This window comes from Crassostrea angulata, chromosome 2 (genome assembly GCF_025612915.1).
Source record: "Crassostrea angulata isolate pt1a10 chromosome 2, ASM2561291v2, whole genome shotgun sequence".
NCBI classification, from domain to species: domain Eukaryota; kingdom Metazoa; phylum Mollusca; class Bivalvia; order Ostreida; family Ostreidae; genus Magallana; species Magallana angulata.
The window spans coordinates 72,867,864-72,890,181 of record NC_069112.1 but is presented as its reverse complement, the minus strand read 5'-3'; the positions used below and the strand labels follow the sequence as shown (position 1 = coordinate 72,890,181).

The window sequence follows — 22,318 nt, the reverse complement described above, 5'->3', positions numbered from 1 at the left end:
AAAGTGCAGCAATAGCACCAAACAGAAACACAATGAAATATAATTTAGAGATTTTTTATTGAAAATTTTGTATAAGGTAAGGCAAGCTTTAGCAGTTCCGATTAAAGTCGTTTTGTTAGTCCTATGGTTGATACAACAAATGCAATCTTCCACTTGGCTGCATGCTGACTAACATTATTCATATTTTGTTGGACCATTTTTAATGACCTAATTGTTTATGGACTTTTCCATTTTTCCCTTGATTACGACAAAGAGCACACGGTGGGTATGGCCTGTCAGCAGAGGATGCTTACTCCTTCATGACAACTGATCCTACCCCTCCCCCCTTTTTTTTAGAAGTCCGTGTTTCCCCTGGTCCTGATTTGTATTTTTTTTCCTTTATACTTTTGATTTTGAACACAGTTCGTTATCACCACATGCCGTAATATAATATAATAATAGATTTTGATTTATACTTATTTGTATAAATCAGTAGAAAGAGGCTTAATTTAAAGAACAGGAAAGACATATCTTTCCTTATAAACACTACCAAGGTTTGAAATTTACAATGGCGGTTTAAAAAATACTATGCCATAACAAACGTATCTTAGTGAGAGAACAAAGTGCGACAAACTTTTTGTTGTTAATGTCTATCATATATAGATAGACTACTTTGTATCTGGCTCCACCGTCACCAAAATTTTCAAATCCCTCAACTCATTCATCAACTCAAACTCTTTAAAGAAAAGTGCATAAATTTGAGGTCAAACCTCAGATTTGAGGCTGGGTATTGACTTGAGAAAAGTTGGTGACGGCGGGGCCTGGAAACCTTAATACTGTGAAATAATTTTTTATTCGTTGGGGTCAATGTTCGTGGGTAGCAAAATTTGTCCTTTTTCGTTGAGACTTAGTTTTGTTGGTAGCAAGATTACGATAATTTTAATAAACATTAAACAAATGCTGGTAAATACGTTCGTGAGGATGTAAATTCGCAGGAAAAGCTTTCTTCTAAAGCTACGAGCATCGCTCCTCCACAGACATACTATTCCACATTGTATTATTCATTTGTCTTATATTGCATATGAAAATGACATTTAATAGGGATAGAACTATAAGTGTAAATAATAATATATAATAATAATGATTATATAATCGTATTTATCTGTATGCAAATAAAATACACGTAAAGGCATAATTCAATAACTTACAATCTAAGTCATGCAAAAGCATCTGTAAAATATCAATAATAGGAGTGCAAAAACTAGTGCAATTTCAACAGTAATGTATCGTTGTTTGCTAATCAGTCCTTCTAACCATAAGATGGACGTACTTCAGTGAATAATCCTGAGACCGCCAGGATTCATATGTTATCCCTTGAGCTGTCGCTGTGTTTTCTCCCCTCAGGTAAAGGCCATTTGGGTTGGCACAGTGGAAGTTGCCATGCCACCAGCCAGATTTGTACAGTTCTGCACAGTGACTTAAAGCGACATCATTGTCGTAATCCCAAGTGGAAAACATCATGTTGTTGATTGGTTTTAGTTCCCCCGTGAAGCAGTCATCTACAAAGTTCATTATTACCCAGTTAAACAAGTTTAACACTAAAAGCACAGCTAAGTTTAAATTAAGGAGTTTGTGAAAAACAAAATTTTTACGATAATTCATATAAAAATTATCCACGAAAAATAACAATCAAGATTAATATACATACCATCAGATGATAGTAAAAAAAATATTAAACAATAATCAAAAATTTTTGAGATGAATTTGGGTTCAAAAATCAGAATCCTACCAACGTTCCCAGAGTACCCCGAAACAATGGCGATGTATTTAGTTGATTCGTTTCCCACGTTAAAATTGCTGTCCTTGACGTAACGTGTCTGGTCGTCAAAGTCCTCCATGTCCATCCTCAACTCATACGTCCCCTGACTCAGCAGATAGTGTAGTTTGTCATTACCTGACAAATAAAACTATTGCACTTATTCAACCATATTGTACGTACAATTATATATAATAAATATCCACGAATACAATACATAATTAAGCTCACTTTTCGACCATCATAAAGCAATTAATTAAAACCACCGTGAAAAGTTCAGAAATCTTGACACAAAAAATGACATATAAGACAAGTACCAAACCAAAACTCTAAGGTTAAATCTCCAAATCCGTTCTTGTACTCCATCCAAGTCCTCACGAAGTCCTCAGTACCATCATGTCGCCTTTGAAAAACCTTAAAACAACGACTTCTTGCACTTTATACAGAGTTATTTTCGTCTGGCGTAATTTTCAACTGTCTAGAGTTGCAGAGAGTTCTGTCCGTCCTAAATTCGGGTAGGTACGGTTGTGTTTAAAAATTGAAAATTTGAGACAATGGAGTGAGAAATGGAGAGGGAGAAAAAGATAAAGAGATACAGATAGGAGAAAAAAGAAGAGAGAGAGAGAGGTTTATTACAGCGTTTGACTTTAATAGATACCGTCCATCCCCCTCCATATCACAGAACACATCCACAAAACCTAGGATTGGTATCCTCACTCTGTGTATTCCACTCGGGGAATTATTATCTTGTTCATGTAGTGAAGTGCAGTCGGTAGGATCAACTTTTTCTATTGAGAAAAATAATTAGTTATCTATGTACATTAGTAATGTAGACTTATTTTATTCGCCAAAGTATTTCTTTAAAATACGAATACATCACATTAAAGTTTAATAAATTTCGGAAGTGAATGCAGATTCAATGAATACATCACATACATGTTTAACAAATTGGGGCAATGAATGCAGCTTCAATTTTAAGCTAAGGAACGTTATTGATTTCAAATTTCAAAGATTTAACATTTATGTATTTCAAATATATTTCCCTGTCAAGAAATATACTCGTTGGATGTTAAATGATAGAAACTAAATGTCTTATAATCAAATAAAAAAGTAGCCCAATTATTATTTTAAGGTCACATTTTTAAACACCAAATTCATAAACATGTCAAATAATAACGTTTATAATGGTTGATGATTAAAAATGTTAAAGAACAATTCAATTCAAACTTGTCAAGAATAGATAGAATATTTTTTTCGCTTGCCAAAAATTACCAACCTCGGATACAACGGACTTTTTGACTGGTAAGAGTCACACAAAGATCTTCATTGGAGCATGACATACAGTCAGTTGAAGTATTGCCAGTCTAAGAAATAGTTACATGTGGTTGATTAAAGAAATGTCTGTCAGAAAACCATCCTATACGATTTGAGTAAATATATTTCTTTGGTTAAAAAGTGAAGTGTTATTCTGAAAAATATGTGCTGTCCTATCCAAACAGATAGGAATACAGCTTGTGTGACTTGTATTTTTTTTTTTTATTTAAAACAACTAACAATATGGTACTAGTTTAAAAAGAAAAGACCAAGTTATTTTTTTTTCTAATGTTATGCCATTTGTATGCGCCATACAAGTAAATACACATATCAAAATTTTGTTTATGTCGGTTTTACGTGCTTTTACAATATATATTTTTTCTGTTTCAATAAAACTTTGAGTATATTGTGTTTCAAATCTATACTTAAATTGCTGATCCATTTATACAATATCTTAAATAACATGTAAGCGGAGGTTTAATGGTTGTTCCTAGTAAATATGAAACTGATCGATGGACATAAAAAAATTAAAAGTTAATAGTATGACTTGCAACAAAAATCAATTAATCTTTTAAATGAGACACAAAAAAGTATACGTAGACAGAAAAAAAGAAAAAAAAGAAAGTGATTTAAAGGGAGAAGAATATGAATTTTTTTTTAGAAAGAAAAAAGGATTACCTGATTCAGCTTGATTCTAACATAATCAGGTTTTTGTTCTGTTTCGTTGATGGCTGACATGATTTCACACAACAGTTCCTGTTTCCGATAGTTGACTCCCTGACATAGTTTTGGTCTGTGTTTACATTCCCGGACACACTGCTGTTGTCCAATGGTCTCAAACACTTTGGCAACGGGACCACCATACCTCTCACCGGGAACAACCGTATAGGAAAAACAGGAACACAGACTTGCCAAGTAAAGCAAGCAAGTGATGGTGTTTGCAATGAACAGTCGCTCTTTCATTGAGTTAGGAGACATTGTTTGTCAATCAATATGTTTTATCCCTGGTTTTATCTATCAACAATTGTTTTTAGATCGCAGGTGTAAACACACTATAAATTAATTTCATCCACTCGTGTTTTTCTTTATATTTAGATATCTATATAAACGTACAAAGATGATTGTATATTCTTTTAAGATTGTTGAGAATTTCTTACAGTTCACTTTGAGAACTGTTTCAAAACGAGCATAACACTGCTATTTAACTTGCGCAGTGTCATGCAGGGTTTTATCTTACAGCTTTATGTTTTATTCTCTTAATTTAAAACGTAATTGAAAGTTTAATTGTTTATTGAATAAGATGCAATCTTTCTGCGTATTATCTTAACGTCCCACAACTTGATCAATTAGTTTAAAACAAAAAATAGTCTTTGATCAAAATTACTAGGAAGAAGTAATTTGTAGACGTGTCAATTTAATTGAAATACTTTATTAAATGACATTGAAATGCAGTGGAGATAGAATAAAGAACTTCTTGAAACATAGATCTTAAACAGTTTTATTTCAGTGTCTTCCCTTTCTATCCCTTCCTTTCCAGATCTTTCAATACATCAGGTAGAACCTTTCTGTCAGATTTCTATTGCTTGGTAAATATATTTGCATCACACCCGTATTTGAACTAAACATTAGTGAAACTAAAAACACTAAAAAGTATATTTTTAATTGGTTTCAATTACAAATATTAGAAAATGTTGACAAGATAACGTTCAATTAGGATTAGATAAACGGCTAAAGATAGAAAGAGAAAAAATTGATCGCAAACCAATTTCTAATTATTGTAACCCGATAGTAATAGTTACATGGTTTATAGTTGACTTAATTGGTTTATAAAGTGTCAGTTAATTAAGGAATGAATTCAATTTCTACCTATGTTATACGATATAACATAACTTGGGGCAGTTTACGCTTTATAAACCGCGAAGCAGTTTATAAAAAAAAGCGTAAACTGCTCCAAGTTATGTTATACTCCTGAAACATAGGTAGAAATTAAATTCATTCCTTAGAATTTAATTTTCTACAATTTAAATTAGATAATAAGGCCCATTAATTAGTCAAATTATGTTAATTTGTTCAAAATTTAAACGTAACGTCAAGCGGATTAATTCGTTTCGCTCGCACGTCTTATTGTGACGTAGGCAAGTTATGTTATACGATATATATTAATTTGTTTAGCCAATCAAATGAGGCTTTACAATCGGAATTAAATTATTTCAATATGTGAGATTAACTGATCATTTATTAACTATAAAATTTCAAGCCATGTATCAATTTCATCTTAATTACTACCTTTGTTTTAATGACAAAAAGTAAATTAAAACAATGAAAATCATGATTTTTTGGACAACATTGCAGGTTTCAATTTGAATACGAATCCTGACATCGTAATATTCTAAGAATGACGTCATGATGCTCAAGGGGTGAAATATTTCGTACTGACTATGTATGAGATATATATGGTCTCCACGTGACTGCATGCGCCAATGATTTTCTTACAATTTAGCGAGAGGTAAAATATAATGCTTTATTTAAGCTGGTTGTTTAAATGCATGTACCTAAGTTAAATCACAAAAATGAAACAAAAACTTTTTTAAAGGTGATTTGTATATGTATTTAAAAAACTATTACGCACATTTTATGAATTTTTAATTTAACAATGTTTAAATATATCGGCAGATGAATCAACAAATAACGAATCATTTAATCTTGGTGTTAATAGAAAACATAAACTTGACTCATACCGGTCAACATTTGCTGCTGCAACATTTAAATATTTCTTTATTATTTTTTTTATACATTCTTTATTATAATTATTTCATTAAGAGTTGCTTCTAGACTTGTACATTACATCTGGTATAAACAGACATCCCACATTTCAAATGTCATTCTTAAATATGTGACGACCAGACCACCCGTCTGACCTTTAACTCGGTAAACCTCAATGAATAGAATGCCCCCAGCCACGGTTTATATATTTTCCCTTTACCGTATATAGCTGTCTCCCCGGACAGGTAGAGACCATTAGGGTTGGCACAGTTGCAGTGTTTGTGCCACCATCCCGACACGTAGAGTTCCGCACAGTTATCGCCGGCTACGTCATTGTCCTGATCCAATGTTGAAAAAATCATGGTGTCTATTGGCATTACATTACCTGTGAAACAGTCATCTACAAAAAACATTTAACATCAGTACAACAAACTATAAAGAAGGAACGATAAACATCACGCAGTAAATCACAATTACTATGTTGACTCGTTTAAAACACAAAGCCAAAAAAGAAAAAATTAAGCATCTGCAAAACATTCTATATTTTATATGAAATGGAAGTTATAAATTTCTTTTCAACCTACCAAAACCACTGTTTTTATCAGTACAGTAAATTGAATACTAGAAGCTGTATACCATATCTCTTAATCGAAACAAAGACGTGATTGCAAAAAGAAAAGTCATTGAATAACATTTGCTTAAATTAGAATCAATTTATACAGTAAAACTTATGTGCATTTATGATAAGAGTGGTACTACGGACATTTGTAAATCTCACCAACATCCCCTGAGAACCCCGATAAGGTCACAGTGTAATTGGTGAATTCGTTCCCAACGTAAAAACTGCTGTACTTGACATGATGTTCTCCCTTAGAGAAGTCTTTCATATCCATTCGCATTTCATACGTCCCCTGAGTTAGAAGATGGTGGATTTTGTCGTTACCTTCAATATTATCAAGTCATCGTCGATGATATCTTTATACAATCTCCGAATAGCAAGCTGTCGGGCATTAATTCTAAATCAAATAATAGCAAAAAGTGCTGATGCATTTGAAAAGAAAGAGCAAGAAAACATATAAATACCAAGCCAAAACTCAGATGATACATTTCCAAAACCATTCTTATATTCTATCCATGTTCGGTTGAAATCCTCGGATCCATCGTGTCGCCTTTGGAAAACCTGATAGGAAATAGGTGTTAATATAAGGCAAACCATCTTCTGTTATGTTGGTTATCTCTATTTATCGTTGTACTTTTGGATAATTATAATTCTAGCATAACAACTTTAAAATTATACTTTGAGTAAGTTGTCTATCATGAATGATACATTTAATGCAATAACTTCATATACTACCGTCCATCCACCGCCATCTGTATATATCGGTGCAGTCTTTCGGACCTGTCACTGCATTACCCTCTAAAAACAAAAGTTTTGCTTTCGGGGGGTCTAAAAGATTTTCATTGAAATTGGTTTCTATGAGTGACGAAAATATTATTCAGCGGCTGATAAAATCCCTCAAAAGGAATTTTTGTTCCACATTTCCGTTTTCCGTTTTTGTACAATGAGCTATTTTAACCCAAAATACAAAGTTATTTCTCTTTGTTTGACCAAATCATTTATATTTAATGAAAATATACTTAAATTTGTTCATTATTATAAAAAATGACATTAATTAGACAATTTAAAAAAAAATAACGTTTAGTTAGGCGTCTAGACATTCCTTTCGTTTGCAGTCCTTTCATGTGTAAGGTTACCTGCCAACATTGCAAAACATCTTGAACAATATAACATTACACAAAGCTCATCAATGGAACAAGACAGGCATTCAGAGTTAACAGTTTCCTGAAGACAAAACAATCTCACAACTTACGGAATTTAATGCAAAAGGGTTGCAAATTACTGTAAACCAACTATTATTCGCGTAAGAGAATTGTTTTGCTTTTTTTGATATTTCTCGCCGTAAACCAGTCTTTATCGTATGGTTGTTATAACAAAATATGGGTCTGGATAAGGCTTCATATCTTGACCATTAGTCGTCGCGAACCAGTTTATTGGAAGTAAATCGCGAAATAAAGTCGCCGCCAATAAATGTTGGTTTTCAGAATTAGAATTTTTAATATAGAATAATGAACTTGGGGATTGCGAACCTGTTATACCTGCGATTCATTAAAATCATCATGTTTTGAAAAAAGAACACCATATTCAAGCACATTATCTATCTCAAAATTCATTCTGAAATGAACAGTTATCAATTCAAAAAATATGTAGCCGTATTTTTATCATTGAGAAATATACGCTAGGTATAGCAATATTGCTATTTTGTAAACAAGAAACCTGTAATATATATAATTTTTGCTTGATTGGTTAACGAGTTAAATTCAACAAATGAGTCCTTACCTGACCGAGTTCAATCCTAACGTAGTCAGTATTTAGTTCTGTTTCGTTGAAGGCTGACACGACTTCACAAAGCAGTTCTGTGTTTCCGGTAGTTAACTCCCCGACATAGCTTGGGTCTGTGTCTACATTTCCGGACACACTGCTGTTGTCCTATGGTCTCAAACATCTTGACAACGGGACTAAAGTACTTCTCACCGGGAACAACCGTATAGGAAATACCGGAACACAGACTTACCAAGTAAAGCAAGCAAGTATTGGGGTTCGCATTTAACATTCGCTCTTTCATTGAGTTAGGAAACATTGTTTGTCAATTAATATATTTTATCCATGGTTTTACCTATCAACAATTGTATTTAGGTTGTAGGCGCAAACCACACCACACTATAGATTCATTTCATCCATATGTTTTTTTCTTTTATATTTAGATATCTATATATACATCCAAAGATGATTGTATATTCTCTTAAGGTAGTTGAGGATTACCTACAGTTTACTTCGAGAACGGTTTCAATACAAGCATAGCATTGCTATTTAACGCGCAGTGTTATGCAAGGTTTTACCTTCGTCTTCATGTTTTATTCTATTAATTCACATGTTTCGTAATTGGAATTTTAATTGTTTATTGAAATAGATGCAATCATTTTTTTCATTATGCGTTTTATCTCAACGTCTTAAAACTTGATCAATTTTTAATTAGTTTAAAACAGAAATTAGTCTTTGATCAAACTTCTGGGAAGATATCATGCAAAAGTAATTTGTAGACGTGTCAATTTCATTGAATTACTTTATAATACGACATTGAAATGCAGTGGAGATAGATAAAGAGCTTCTTCAAACGTGAATCTTAAACAGTTTGATTTCAATTTCTGTCTTTTCTTTCCCTTCCTTTCCAGACCTTTCAATACATCAGGTGGTACTTCTCTGTCAGATTTATATTGCTTAGTTCATATATTTGAATCACATCTGTATTTGAACTAAAGCATTAATAAAACTAAAAACACTAAAAAGTAGATTAACAAGATTTTTTTAATCACTGAGTTTATGCCTGCAACTTACCCGACCACAGACATGTTTGTTTATCTTTCGTAGTAAACAAAATATAAAATTATTTTTCATTATCTTAATTTTTCATATTAATAATTATATAATTAATTATAGGATAGTTTCCTCAATGTTTGTACTAATTTTCACACAAATTCGTCACTTACAAAATTAGATATAAGTGTTGTCTCAATAATTTCCGAACAATCCCCTACATGTAAAACGTTACCTACAGCATAATCTTGAAAACATATATTTTTCATTGGTTTCAATAACAAATATTAGAAAATGTTGACAAGGTAACGTTCAATTAGGATTAGATAAACGGCTGAAGATAGAAAGAGAACAAATTGATCGCAAACCAATTTCTGATTATTGTAATCTGATATTACTAGTTACTTGATTTATAGTTGACCTAATTGGTTTATACAGTGTCAGTAATTCCAATATGTCAAACTAACTGATTATGTTTAAACTATAAAAAGTCAACTACAAACCATGTAACAATTACATCTTGCTGAATGCATTTGTTTTAATGATAAAATGTAAATTAAAACAATGAAAATCAAGATTTTTGACTACATGACAGGTTTCAATTTAAGTAACAACCATGACGTCATGATACTCTAAGAATGACGTCATCATGCTCAAGATGTGAAATATTTCGTACTGACTATTTATGAGATATATAAGGTCTCCACGTGACTGCTGTACGCCAATGATTTTCTTACAATTTACCAAGAGGTAAGATATTATTACTTATTAGGTTAGTTACTGACTGAATACGGAAATATATTGGGTTGATCAATCTCATAGATGGCGAGGCGAAGCCGAACCTTCTATGAGATTGATCAACCCAATATATTTCCGTAGTGAGTCAGTAACTAACCTAATAAGTGTTTTGTTTTCTCGAGGACTTTCAAGCGACATATTTATTCACAAATAGCGATGATCTACGCAAAGCCATGTACAAGATGCCTTACATCTCGTCCAATTTAACTCATTTAAACTCTTCAAAATTTTCAATCTGACCTTACAAATACTCTTTCAAAATCTTTGCTTCACTCAAGTTTACTTACAATGTTTTGTTGCTATTCAATTTCAAAATATTTTCTCCCTTTCCTCTGCAGAGATTTGAGCAAATTTCGACGCTGCCATTTTGTTTTGCTTCCGACAAAACAATGTGACGTCAATATTTTAAGGTCTACTCTAATTTTAAAGAACTTCAAAGGGCGACTACTCCAAATACTTTAAGAACTTACGGCATGCAGTTTATGTATAAAATACTATGAAATGTCGAAATGAGTGAGCGAAGCGTCGACCAATGACGGCCATATTGCCTAATATTATTTCTCACAGAACAAATATAGAGATATATGAGGCAATGAAAATGTGACATTTCAGTCCAAGGTAAAACAAAATGCTATTAGAGTTGGTTGTTTACATGCATGTACCAAGTTAAATAACGAAAATGAAACAAAACTTTTCTGAAGGTAATTTGTATATGTATTTAAAAAAAATATTGCGCACATTTCATGAATTTATGATTTAACATTGTTCAAATATATTGGCAGATGCATCAACAAGTAACGAATCATTTGATCTTGGTATTAATAGAAGACACAAACGTGATTTATACCAGTCAACATTTTCTGCTGCAACATTTAATTATTTCTTAAACAGTTTAATCACCTTCCATTTACAAATGTGTCGTATATATACAACACTCGTGTGTATTCTATTATCTAACACCCAAACACATTAATGGAGAAACGCGTGTAAAGAAATTTATCGCGGAGATAACTCAGACACAATACATCACTTTTGAAACAATAAAACATTAATATATTTATCTTCCCAATGTATTAAATTATATTTATATTCAAATAAAATAGTCAATATCAAAAGATAATGTGCAAACAAGGTAGCAGACCAAAGCTTTCATATTGCAAACAGAACGTTTGTACCCACTGCGTTCGCAACACTTGTGTGTGCATCACATACATTACCGTCTCAATATTTAGTAAATAGGGAAAATTGTAAGATTAGTAATTAATAAGTTGCAGTTCCGAACTTTTGGTGTCTCTGTTACACCAAAACCTTCGAATAGATAGGAAATCATTTGCAAATAACGGCATCACATAATATGAACTTAATTAGCTGACATTAAGAGCTGCTTCTAGACTTGTACATAACATCTTTATGAACAGACATCGCACATCTCAAATGTCATTTTTTAATATGTGACGATCAGACCACCCGTCTGACCTTTAACTCGGTAAACCTCAATGAATAGAATGCCCCTAGCCACGGTCTATATGTTATCCCTTTACCGTATATAGCTGTCTCCCCGGACAGGTAGAGACCATTTGGGTTGGCACAGTTGCAGTGTTTGTGCCACCATCCCGACACGTATAGTTCCGCACAGTTATCGCCGGCTACGTCATTGTCCTGATCCCGTGTCGTAAACATCATGGTGTCTATTGGCATTACATTACCTGTGAAACAGTCATCTACAAAAAACATTTAACATCAGTGCAACAAGCTGTAAAGAGGGAACGTTAAATATCACGCAGTAAATCACAATTACTATGGTGACTCGTTTAAAACACAAAGCGAAAAGAAAAAATTAAGCATCTGCAAAACATTCTACATTTTATCTGAAAAGGAAGTTAAAACTTTCTTTTCAACCTACCACAACCACTTTTTTTTATCAGTACAGTAAATTGTATACTAGAAGTTACAGACCATATCTCTTAATCGAAACAAAGACGTGACTGCAAAAAGAAAAGTCATAGAATAACATTTGCTTAAATTAAAATCAATTTATACAGTAAAACTTATGTGCATTTATGATAGGTGGTACTATGGACATTTGTAAATCTCACCAACATCCCCCGAGAACCCCGATAAGGTCACTGTGTAATTGGTGAATTCGTTCCCAACGTAAAAACTGCTGTACTTGACATGATGTTCTTCGTTAGAGAAGTCTTTCATATCCATTCGCATTTCATACGTCCCCTGAGTTAGAAGCTTGTGGATTTTGTCGTTACCTGCAATATTATCAAGTCATCATTGATGATATCTTAAAGATTATCTCCGAAAAGCAAGCGTTTAGCGGTCGGACATTAATTCTAAATCAAATAATAGCAAAATGTGCTGATGCATTTGAAAAGAAAGAGCAAGAAAACATATAAATACCAAGCCAAAACTCAGATAATACATTTCCAAAACCATTCTTATATTCTATCCATGTTCGGTTGAAATCCTCGGATCCATCGTGTCGCCTTTGGAAAACCTGGTAGGAAACAGGTGTTTATATAAGGCAAACCATCTTCTGTTTCGAGGTTAGCTCAATAAATTGTTATACTCTTGGATAATTATAATTCTAGCATAACAACTTTAAATTATACTTTGAGTAAGTTGTCTACCATGAATGATACATTTAATGCAATAGCTTCATATACTACCGTCCATCCACCGCCATCTGTCGCCATATCACAGAAAACTGTCACGTTGCCTAAGATTGGCAGCCATACTTGATACTGACCACTCGGGGATTGGGTGTTAGAGTTGTATATATCGGTGCAGTCTTTTGGACCTGTCGCTGCATTACCCTCTAAAAGTAGTCAAAGTATATAGATAACAGAAAAAATGACTGGAGGAACTGTCAACGCTAATACCCGTTTCCCGCCAACATTTTTTCATCCAAATATTTTTGATATTTATGGAATTTCTGACAGATATTCAAAAACAAATTTATCTACTAAAAAGTATTGATAAAAGCCTAATTGATTTACACCAAAATAAAATGTGCAATCAAATTTATAATTTTTAAACAAAAGTTTTGCTTTCGGGGGGGGGGGGGGGGTTAAAAGATTTTCATTGAAATAGGTTTCTATGAGTGACAAAAATATTATTCAGCGGCTGATAACTTCCCTCAAAAGGAATGTTTGTTCCACATTTCCGTTTTCCGTTATTATGCAATGAGCTATTTTAACCCAAAATACAAAGTTATTTCTCTTTGTTTGACCAAATCATTTATATTTAATGCAAATATACTTAAATGTTTTCATTATTATAAAAAATGACTTTAATTCGACAATTTTTAAAAAATAACGTTTAGTTAGGCGTCTAGACATTGCTTTCGTTTGCAGTCCTTTCATGTGTAAGGTTACCTGCCAACATTGCAAAACATCTTAAACAATATACACTAACCTTTGATACAATGGCATTTTTGACTGGATAACATAACACAGAGCTCATCAATGGAACAAGACAGGCATTCAGGGTTAACAGTTTCCTGAATACAAAACAATCTCACAACTTACGGAATTTAATGCAAAAGGGTTGCAAATTACTGTAAACCAACTATTATTCGCGTAAAAGAAGTTTTTTGCATTTTTTTTTATATTTCTCGCCGTGAACCAGTCTTTATCGTATGGTTGTTATAACAAAATATGGGTCTGGATAAGGCTTGGTCTCGAACATTAGTCGTCGCGAACCAGTTTATTGGAAGTAAATCGCGAGATAAAGTCACCGCGAATAAATGTTGGTTTTCAGAATTAGAATTTTTAATATAGAATAATGAACTTGGGGATTGCGAACCTGTTATACCTGTGATTCATTGAAATCATCATGTTTTGAAAAAAGGACACCATATTCAAGCACATTATCTATCTCAAAATTCATTCTGAAATGAACACTTATCAATTCCAAAAAAAATATGTAGTCGTATTTTTATCATTGAGAAATATACCCTAGGTATAGCAATATTGCTATTTTGTAAACAAGAAACCTGTAATATATATAATCTTTGTTTGATTGGTTAACGAGTTAAATTCAACGAGTCCTTACCTGACCGAGTTCAATCCTAACGTAGTCAGATTTTGGTTCTGTTTCGTTGATGGCTGACACAAGTTCACAAAGCAGTTCTTGTTTCCGGTAGTTGACTCCCCGACATAGCTTGGGCCTGTGTCTACATTCCCGGACACACTGCTGTTGTCCTATGGTCTCAAACATCTTGACAACGGGACTAAGGTACTTCTCACCGGGAACAACCGTATAGGAAATACCGGAACACAGACTTACCAAGTAAAGCAAACAAGTGATGGTGTTCGCATTTAACATTCGCTCTTTCATTGAGTTAGTAGACATTGTTTGTCAATTAATATATTTTATCCATGGTTTTACCTATCAACAATTGTATTTAGGTTGCAGGCGTAAACCACACCACACTATAGATTCATTTCATCCATATTTTTTTTTCTTTTATATTTAGATATCTATATATACATCCAAAGATGATTGTATATTCTCTTAAGCTAGTTGAGGATTACATACAGTTTACTTCGAGAACTGTTTCAATACAAGCATAGCATTGCTATTTAACGCGCAGTGTCATGCAAGGTTTTACTTACGTCTTCATGTTTTATTCTATTAATTCACATGTTTCGTAATTGGAATTTTAATTGTTTATTGAAATAGATGCAATCATTCTGTTCATTATGCGTTTTATCTCAACGTCCTAAAACTTGATCAATTTCCAATTAGTTTAAAACAGAAAATAGTCTTTGATCAAACTTCTGGGAAGATATCATGCAAAAGTAATTTGTAGACGTGTCAATTTCATTGAATTACTTTATAATACGACATTGAAATGCAGTGGAGATAGAAAAAGAGCTTCTTCAAACGTGAATCTTAAACAGTTTGATTTCAATTTCTGTCCTTTCTTTCCCTTCCTTTCCAGACCTTTCAATACATCAGGTGGTACTATTCTGTCAGATTTATATTGCTTAGTACATATATTTGAATCACATCTGTATTTGAACTAAAGCATTAATAAAACTAAAAACACTAAAAAGTAGATTAACAAGATTTTTTTTAATCACTGAGTTTATGCCTGCAACTTACCCGACCACAGACATGTTTGTTTATCTTTCGTAGTAAACAAAATATAAAATTATTTTTCATTATTTTAATTTTTCATATTAATAATTATATAATTAATTATAGGATAGTTTCCTCAATGTTTGTACTAATTTTCACACAAATTCGTCACTTACAAAATTAGATATAAGTGTTGTCTCAATAATTTCCGAACAATCCCCTACATGTAAAACGTTACCTACAGCATAATCTTGAAAACATATATTTTTCATTGGTTTCAATAACAAATATTAGAAAATGTTGACAAGGTAACGTTCAATTAGGATTAGATAAACGGCTGAAGATAGAAAGAAAACAAATTGATCGCAAACCAATTTCTGATTATTGTAATCTGATATTACTAGTTACTTGATTTATAGTTGACCTAATTGGTTTATACAGTGTCAGTAATTCTAATATGTCAAACTAACTGATTATGTACAAACTATAAAAAGTCAACTACAAACCATGTAACACTTACATCTTGCTGAATGCATTTGTTTTAATGATAAAATGTAAATTAAAACAATGAAAATCAAGATTTTTGACTACATGACAGGTTTCAATTTAAGTAAGAACCATGACGTCATGATACTCTAAGAATGACGTCATCATGCTCAAGATGTGTAATATTTCGTACTGACTATTTATGAGATATATAAGGTCTCCACGTGACTGCTGTACGCCAATGATTTTCTTACAATTTACCAAGAGGTAAGTAATTATTACTTATTAGGTTAGTTACTGACTGAATACGGAAATATATTGGGTTGATCAATCTCATAGATGGCGAGGCGAAGCCGAACCTTCTATGAGATTGATCAACCCAATATATTTCCGTAGTGAGTCAGTAACTAACCTAATAAGTGTTTTGTTATCTCGAGGACTCTCAAGCGACATATTTATTCACCAATAGCGATGATCTACGCAAAGCCATGTACAAGATGCCTTACATCTCGTCCAATTTAACTCATTTAAACTCTTCAAAATTTTCAATCTGACCTTACAAATACTCTTTCAAAATCTTTGCTTCACTCATGTTTACTTACAATGTTTTGTTGCTATTCAATTTCAAAATATTTTCTCCCTTTCCTCTGCAGAGATTTGAGCAAATTTCGACGCTGCCATTTTGTTCTGCTCCCGACAAAACAATGTGACGTCAATATTTTAAGGTCTACTCTAATTTTAAAGAACTTCAAAGGGCGACTACTCCAAATAGTTTAAGAACTTACGGCATGCAGTTTATGTATAAAATACTATGAAATGTCGAAATGAGTAAGCGAAGCGTCGACCAATGACGGCCATATTGCCTAATATTATTTCTCACAGAACAAATATAGAGATATATGAGGCAATGAAAATGTGACATTTCAGTCCAAGGTAAAACAAAATGCTATTAGAGTTGGTTGTTTACATGCATGTACCAAGTTAAATAACGAAAATGAAACAAAACTTTTCTGAAGGTAATTTGTATATGTATTTAAAAAAAATATTGCGCACATTTTATGAATTTATGATTTAACATTGTTCAAATATATTGGCAGATGCATCAACAAGTAACGAATCATTTGATCTTGGTATTAATAGAAGACACAAACGTGATTTATACCAGTCAACATTTTCTGCTGCAACATTTAATTATTTCTTAAACAGTTTAATCACCTTCCATTTATAAATGTGTCGTATATACAACACACGTGTGTATTCTATTATCTAACACCCAAACACATTAATGGAGAAACGCGTGTAAAAAAATTTACTGCGAAGATAACTCAGACACAATACATCACTTTTGAAACAATAAAACATTAATATATTTATCTCCCCAATGTATTAAATTATAATTATATTCAAATAAAATAGTCAATATCAAAAGATAATGTGCAAAAAAGGTAGCAGACAAAAGCTTTCATATTACAAACAGAACGTTTGTACCCACTGTGTTCGCAACAATTGTGTGTGCATCACATACATTACCGTCTCAATATTTAGTAAATTGGGAAAATTGTAAGATTAGTAATTAATAAGTTGCAGTTCTGAACTTTTGGTGTCTCTGTTACACCAAAACCTTCGAATAGATAGGAAATCATTTGCAAATAACGGCATCACATAATATGAACTTAATTAGCTGACATTAAGAGCTGCTTCTAGACTTGTACATAACATCTTTATGAACAGACATCCCACATCTCAAATGTCATTTTTTAATATGTGACGATCAGACCACCCGTCTGACCTTTAACTCGGTAAACCTCAATGAATAGAATGCCCCTAGCCACGGTCTATATGTTATCCCTTTACCGTATATAGCTGTCTCCCCGGACAGGTAGAGACCATTAGGGTTGGCACAGTTGCAGTGTTTGTGCCACCATCCCGACACGTAGAGTTCCGCACAGTTATCGCCGGCTACGTCATTGTCCTGATCCCGTGTCGTAAACATCATGGTGTCTATTGGCATTACATTACCTGTGAAACAGTCATCTACAAAAAACATTTAACATCAGTACAACAAGCTGTAAAGAGGGAACGTTAAATATCACGCAGTAAATCACAATTACTATGGTGACTCGTTTAAAACACAAAGCAAAAAGAAAAAATTAAGCATCTGCAAAACATTCTACATTTTATCTGAAAAGGAAGTTATAACTTTCTTTTCAACCTACCACAACCACTTTTTTTATCACTACAGTAAATTGTATACTAGAAGTACAGACCATATCTCTTAATCGAAACAAAGACGTGACTGCAAAAAGAAAAGTCATAGAATAACATTTGCTTAAATTAAAATCAATTTATACAGTAAAACTTATGTGCATTTATGATAGGTGGTACTATGGACATTTGTAAATCTCACCAACATCCCCCGAGAACCCCGATAAGGTCACTGTGTAATTGGTGAATTCGTTCCCAACGTAAAAACTGCTGTACTTGACATGATGTTCTTCGTTAGAGAAGTCTTTCATATCCATTCGCATTTCATACGTCCCCTGAGTTAGAAGCTTGTGGATTTTGTCGTTACCTTCAATATTATCAAGTCATCGTTAATGATATCTTAAAGATTATCTCCAAAAAGCAAGCGTTTAGCGGTCGGACATTAATTCTAAATCAAATAATAGCAAAAAGTGCTGATGCATTTGAAAAGAAAGAGCAAGAAAACATATAAATACCAAGCCAAAACTCAGATGATACATTTCCAAAACCATTCTTATATTCTATCCATGTTCGGTTGAAATCCTCGGATCCATCGTGTCGCCTTTGGAAAACCTGGTAGGAAACAGGTGTTTATATAAAGCAAACCATCTTCTGTTTTGTATGTTAGCTCAATAAATCGTTATACTCTTGGATAATTATAATTCTAGCATAACAACTTTAAATTATACTTTGAGTAAGTTGTCTACCATGAATGATACATTTAATGCAATAGCTTCATATACTACCGTCCATCCACCGCCATCTGTCGCCATATCACAGAAAACTGTCACGTTGCCTAAGATTGGCAGCCATACTTGATACTGACCACTCGGGGATTGGGTGTTAGAGTTGTATATATCGGTGCAGTCTTTTGGACCTGTCGCTGCATTACCCTCTAAAAGTAGTCAAAGTATATAGATAACAGAAAAAATGACTGGAGGAACTGTCAACGCTAATACCCGTTTCCCGCCAACATTTTTTCATCCAAATATTTTTGATATTTATGGAATTTCTGTCAGATATTCAAAAACAAATTTATCTACAAAAAGGTATTGATAAAATCCTAATTGATTTACACCAATATAAAATGTGCAATCAAATTTATAATTTTTAAACAAAAGGTTTGCTTTCGGGGGGGGGGGGGGGGGTCTAAAAGATTTTCATTGAAATTGGTTTCTATGAGTGACGAAAATATTATTCAGCGGCTGATAACTTCCCTCAAAAGGAATTTTTGTTCCACATTTCCGTTTTCCGTTATTATGCAATGAGCTATTTTAACCCAAAATACAAATTAATTTCTCTTTGTTTGACCAAATCATTTATATTTAATGCAAATATACTTAAATGTTTTCATTATTATAAAAAATGACTTTAATTCGACAATTTTAAAAAAATAACGTTTAGTTAGGCGTCTAGACATTGCTTTCGTTTGCAGTCCTTTCATGTGTAAGGTTACCTGCCAACATTGCAAAACATCTTAAACAATATACACTAACCTTTGATACAATGGCATTTTTGACTGGATAACATAACACAGAGCTCATCAATGGAACAAGACAGGCATTCAGGGTTAACAGTTTCCTGAATACAAAACAATCTCACAACTTACGGAATTTAATGCAAAAGGGTTGCAAATTACTGTAAACCAACTATTATTCGCGTACGAGAAGTTTTTTGCATTTTTTTGATATTTCTCGCCGTGAACCAGTCTTTATCGTATGGTTGTTATAACAAAATATGGGTCTGGATAAGGCTTCGTCTAGAACATTAGTCGTCGCGAACCAGTTTATTGGAAGTAAATCGCGAGATAAAGTCACCGCGAATAAATGTTGGTTTTCAGAATTAGAATTTTTAATATAGAATAATGAACTTTGGGATTGCGAACCTGTTATACCTGTGATTCATTGAAATCATCATGTTTTGAAAAAAGGACACCATATTCAAGCACATTATCTATCTCGAATTCATAATGAAATGAACTCTTATCAATTCCAAAAAAATATGTAGTCGTATTTTTATCATTGAGAAATATACCCTAGGTATAGCAATATTGCTATTTTGTAAACAAGAAACCTGTAATATATATAATCTTTGTTTGATTGGTTAACGAGTTAAATTCAACGAGTCCTTACCTGACCGAGTTCAATCCTAACGTAGTCAGGTTTTGGTTCCGTTTCGTTGATGGCCGACACGAGTTCACAAAGCAGTTCTTGTTTCCGGTAGTTGACTCCCCGACATAGCTTGGGCCTGTGTCTACATTCCCGGACACACTGCTGTTGTCCTATGGTCTCAAACATCTTGACAACGGGACTAAGGTACTTCTCACCGGGAACAACCGTATAGGAAATACCGGAACACAGACTTACCAAGTAAAGTAAGCAAGTGATGGTGTTCGCATTTAACATTCGCTCTTTCATTGAGTTAGTAGACATTGTTTGTCAATTAATATATTTTATCCATGGTTTTACCTATCAACAATTGTATTTAGGTTGCAGGCGTAAACCACACCACACTATAGATTCATTTCATCCATATGTTTTTTTCTTTTATATTTAGATATCTATATATACATCCAAAGATGATTGTATATTCTCTTAAGGTAGTTGAGGATTACCTACAGTTTACTTCGAGAACTGTTTCAATACAAGCATAGCATTGCTATTTAACGCGCAGTGTCATGCAAGGTTTTACCTACGTCTTCATGTTTTATTCTATTAATTCACATGTTTCGTAATTGGAATTTTAATTGTTTATTGAAATAGATGCAATCATTCTGTTCATTATGCGTTTTATCTCAACGTCCTAAAACTTGATCAATTTCAAATTAGTTTAAAACAGAAAATAGTCTTTGATCAAAACTACTGGGAAGATATCATAAAAAAGGTAATATGTAGACGTGTCCATTTCATTGAAATACTTTATTAAATGACATTAAAATGCAGTGGAGATTAGATAAAGAACTTCTTGAAACGTAAATCTAACACAGTTTTATTTCAATTTCTTCCCTTTGTTTCCCTTCCTTTCCAGACCTTTCAATACATCAAGTAGTTCTTCTCTGTCATATTTTTATTGCTTGGTACATATATTTGCATCACATCCGTATTTGAACTAAAACAATAGTGAAACTAAAAACACTAAAAAGTTGATTTTAAAAGTGGTTTTTTTTTTTAATTTATGTCTGCAACTTGCATGGCCACAGACATGTTTGTTTATCTTTTGTCATAAACAAAATATAAAATTGTTTTTCATTACTTTTATTTTTATATTAATAAAAATATAATTACAAACTTAAATATTAGTGTTATCTTTATTATTTCCGAACCCCCAACATGTATAATGTTACCTAGATCATAATCTTGAAAACATATATTTTTAATTGGTTTCAATTACAAATATTAGAAAATGTTGACAAGGTAACGTTCAATTAGGATTAGATAAACGGCTGAAGATAGAAAGAGAACAAATTGATCGCAAACCAATTTCTGATTATTGTAACCTGATATTACTAGTTACTTGGTTTATAGTTGACCTAATTGGTTTATACAGTGTCAGTAATTTCAATATGTGAAATTAACTGATCATGTATTAACTATAAAAAGACAACTACAAACCATGTAACAATTACATGTTACTTACTGCCTTTGTTTTAATGATAAAATGTAAATTAATACAATGAAAATCAAGTTTTTTGACAACAATACAGGTTTCAATTTAAGTAAGAATCCTGACGTCACGATACTCTAAGAATGAAGTCTTAATGCTCAAGGGGTGGAATATTTCGTACTGACTATTTATACATATGAGATATATATGGTCTACATGTGACTGCTGTACATCAATGATTTTCTTACAATTTACCAAAAGGTAAGATATAATGCTATATATATAGAGTTGGTTGTTTACATGCATGTACCAAAGTTAAGTAACAAAAATGAAACAAAACATTTTTTAAGGTGATTTGTATATGTATTTAAAAACATATTTCGCACATTTTATGAATTTTTTATTAAACAATGTTTAAAATATTGGCAGATGCAGATGAATCAACAAAAAAGGAATCATTTGATCTTGGTATTAATAGAAAACATAAACTTGACTTATACCAGTCAACAATTTCTGCTGCAACGTTTAATTATTTCTTTAACAGTTATATCACCTTCCATTTACAAATGTGTCGTATATAAAACACTCGTGTTTAATCTAATATCTAACACTCAAAGACATTAATGAAGAAACTTGTATAAAGAAATTTATCGGGGAGATCACTCTGACACTATACATCACTTTTGAAACAATAAACCATTATACATTGATCGCCCCTGTGTATTGAATAATATTAAAATTCAAATAAAATAATCAATATCAAATGATAATGTGCAAAAAAGGCG

General features: G+C 32.5%; 1 protein-coding gene and 1 pseudogene across 1 annotated transcript; both read right to left on the bottom strand.

Moving 5' to 3' along the window:
- Positions 1 to 1,275: 1,275 nt before the first annotated feature.
- On the bottom strand, positions 1,276 to 8,571 carry LOC128174841 (angiopoietin-2-like; annotated as a pseudogene).
- Positions 8,572 to 11,561: 2,990 nt separating this feature from the next.
- LOC128172344 (uncharacterized) lies at positions 11,562 to 20,362 on the bottom strand. Its single transcript, XM_052838146.1, has 10 exons — positions 20,063 to 20,362; positions 18,407 to 18,503; positions 18,094 to 18,258; positions 17,541 to 17,720; positions 14,169 to 14,317; positions 13,530 to 13,614; positions 12,779 to 12,930; positions 12,513 to 12,609; positions 12,200 to 12,364; positions 11,562 to 11,809 (listed from the first exon to the last, which is right to left on the bottom strand). The coding sequence occupies exons 1-10, from the start codon at positions 20,360 to 20,362 to the stop codon at positions 11,562 to 11,564; spliced, it is 1,638 nt and encodes a 545-aa protein (XP_052694106.1).
- Positions 20,363 to 22,318: the final 1,956 nt, after the last annotated feature.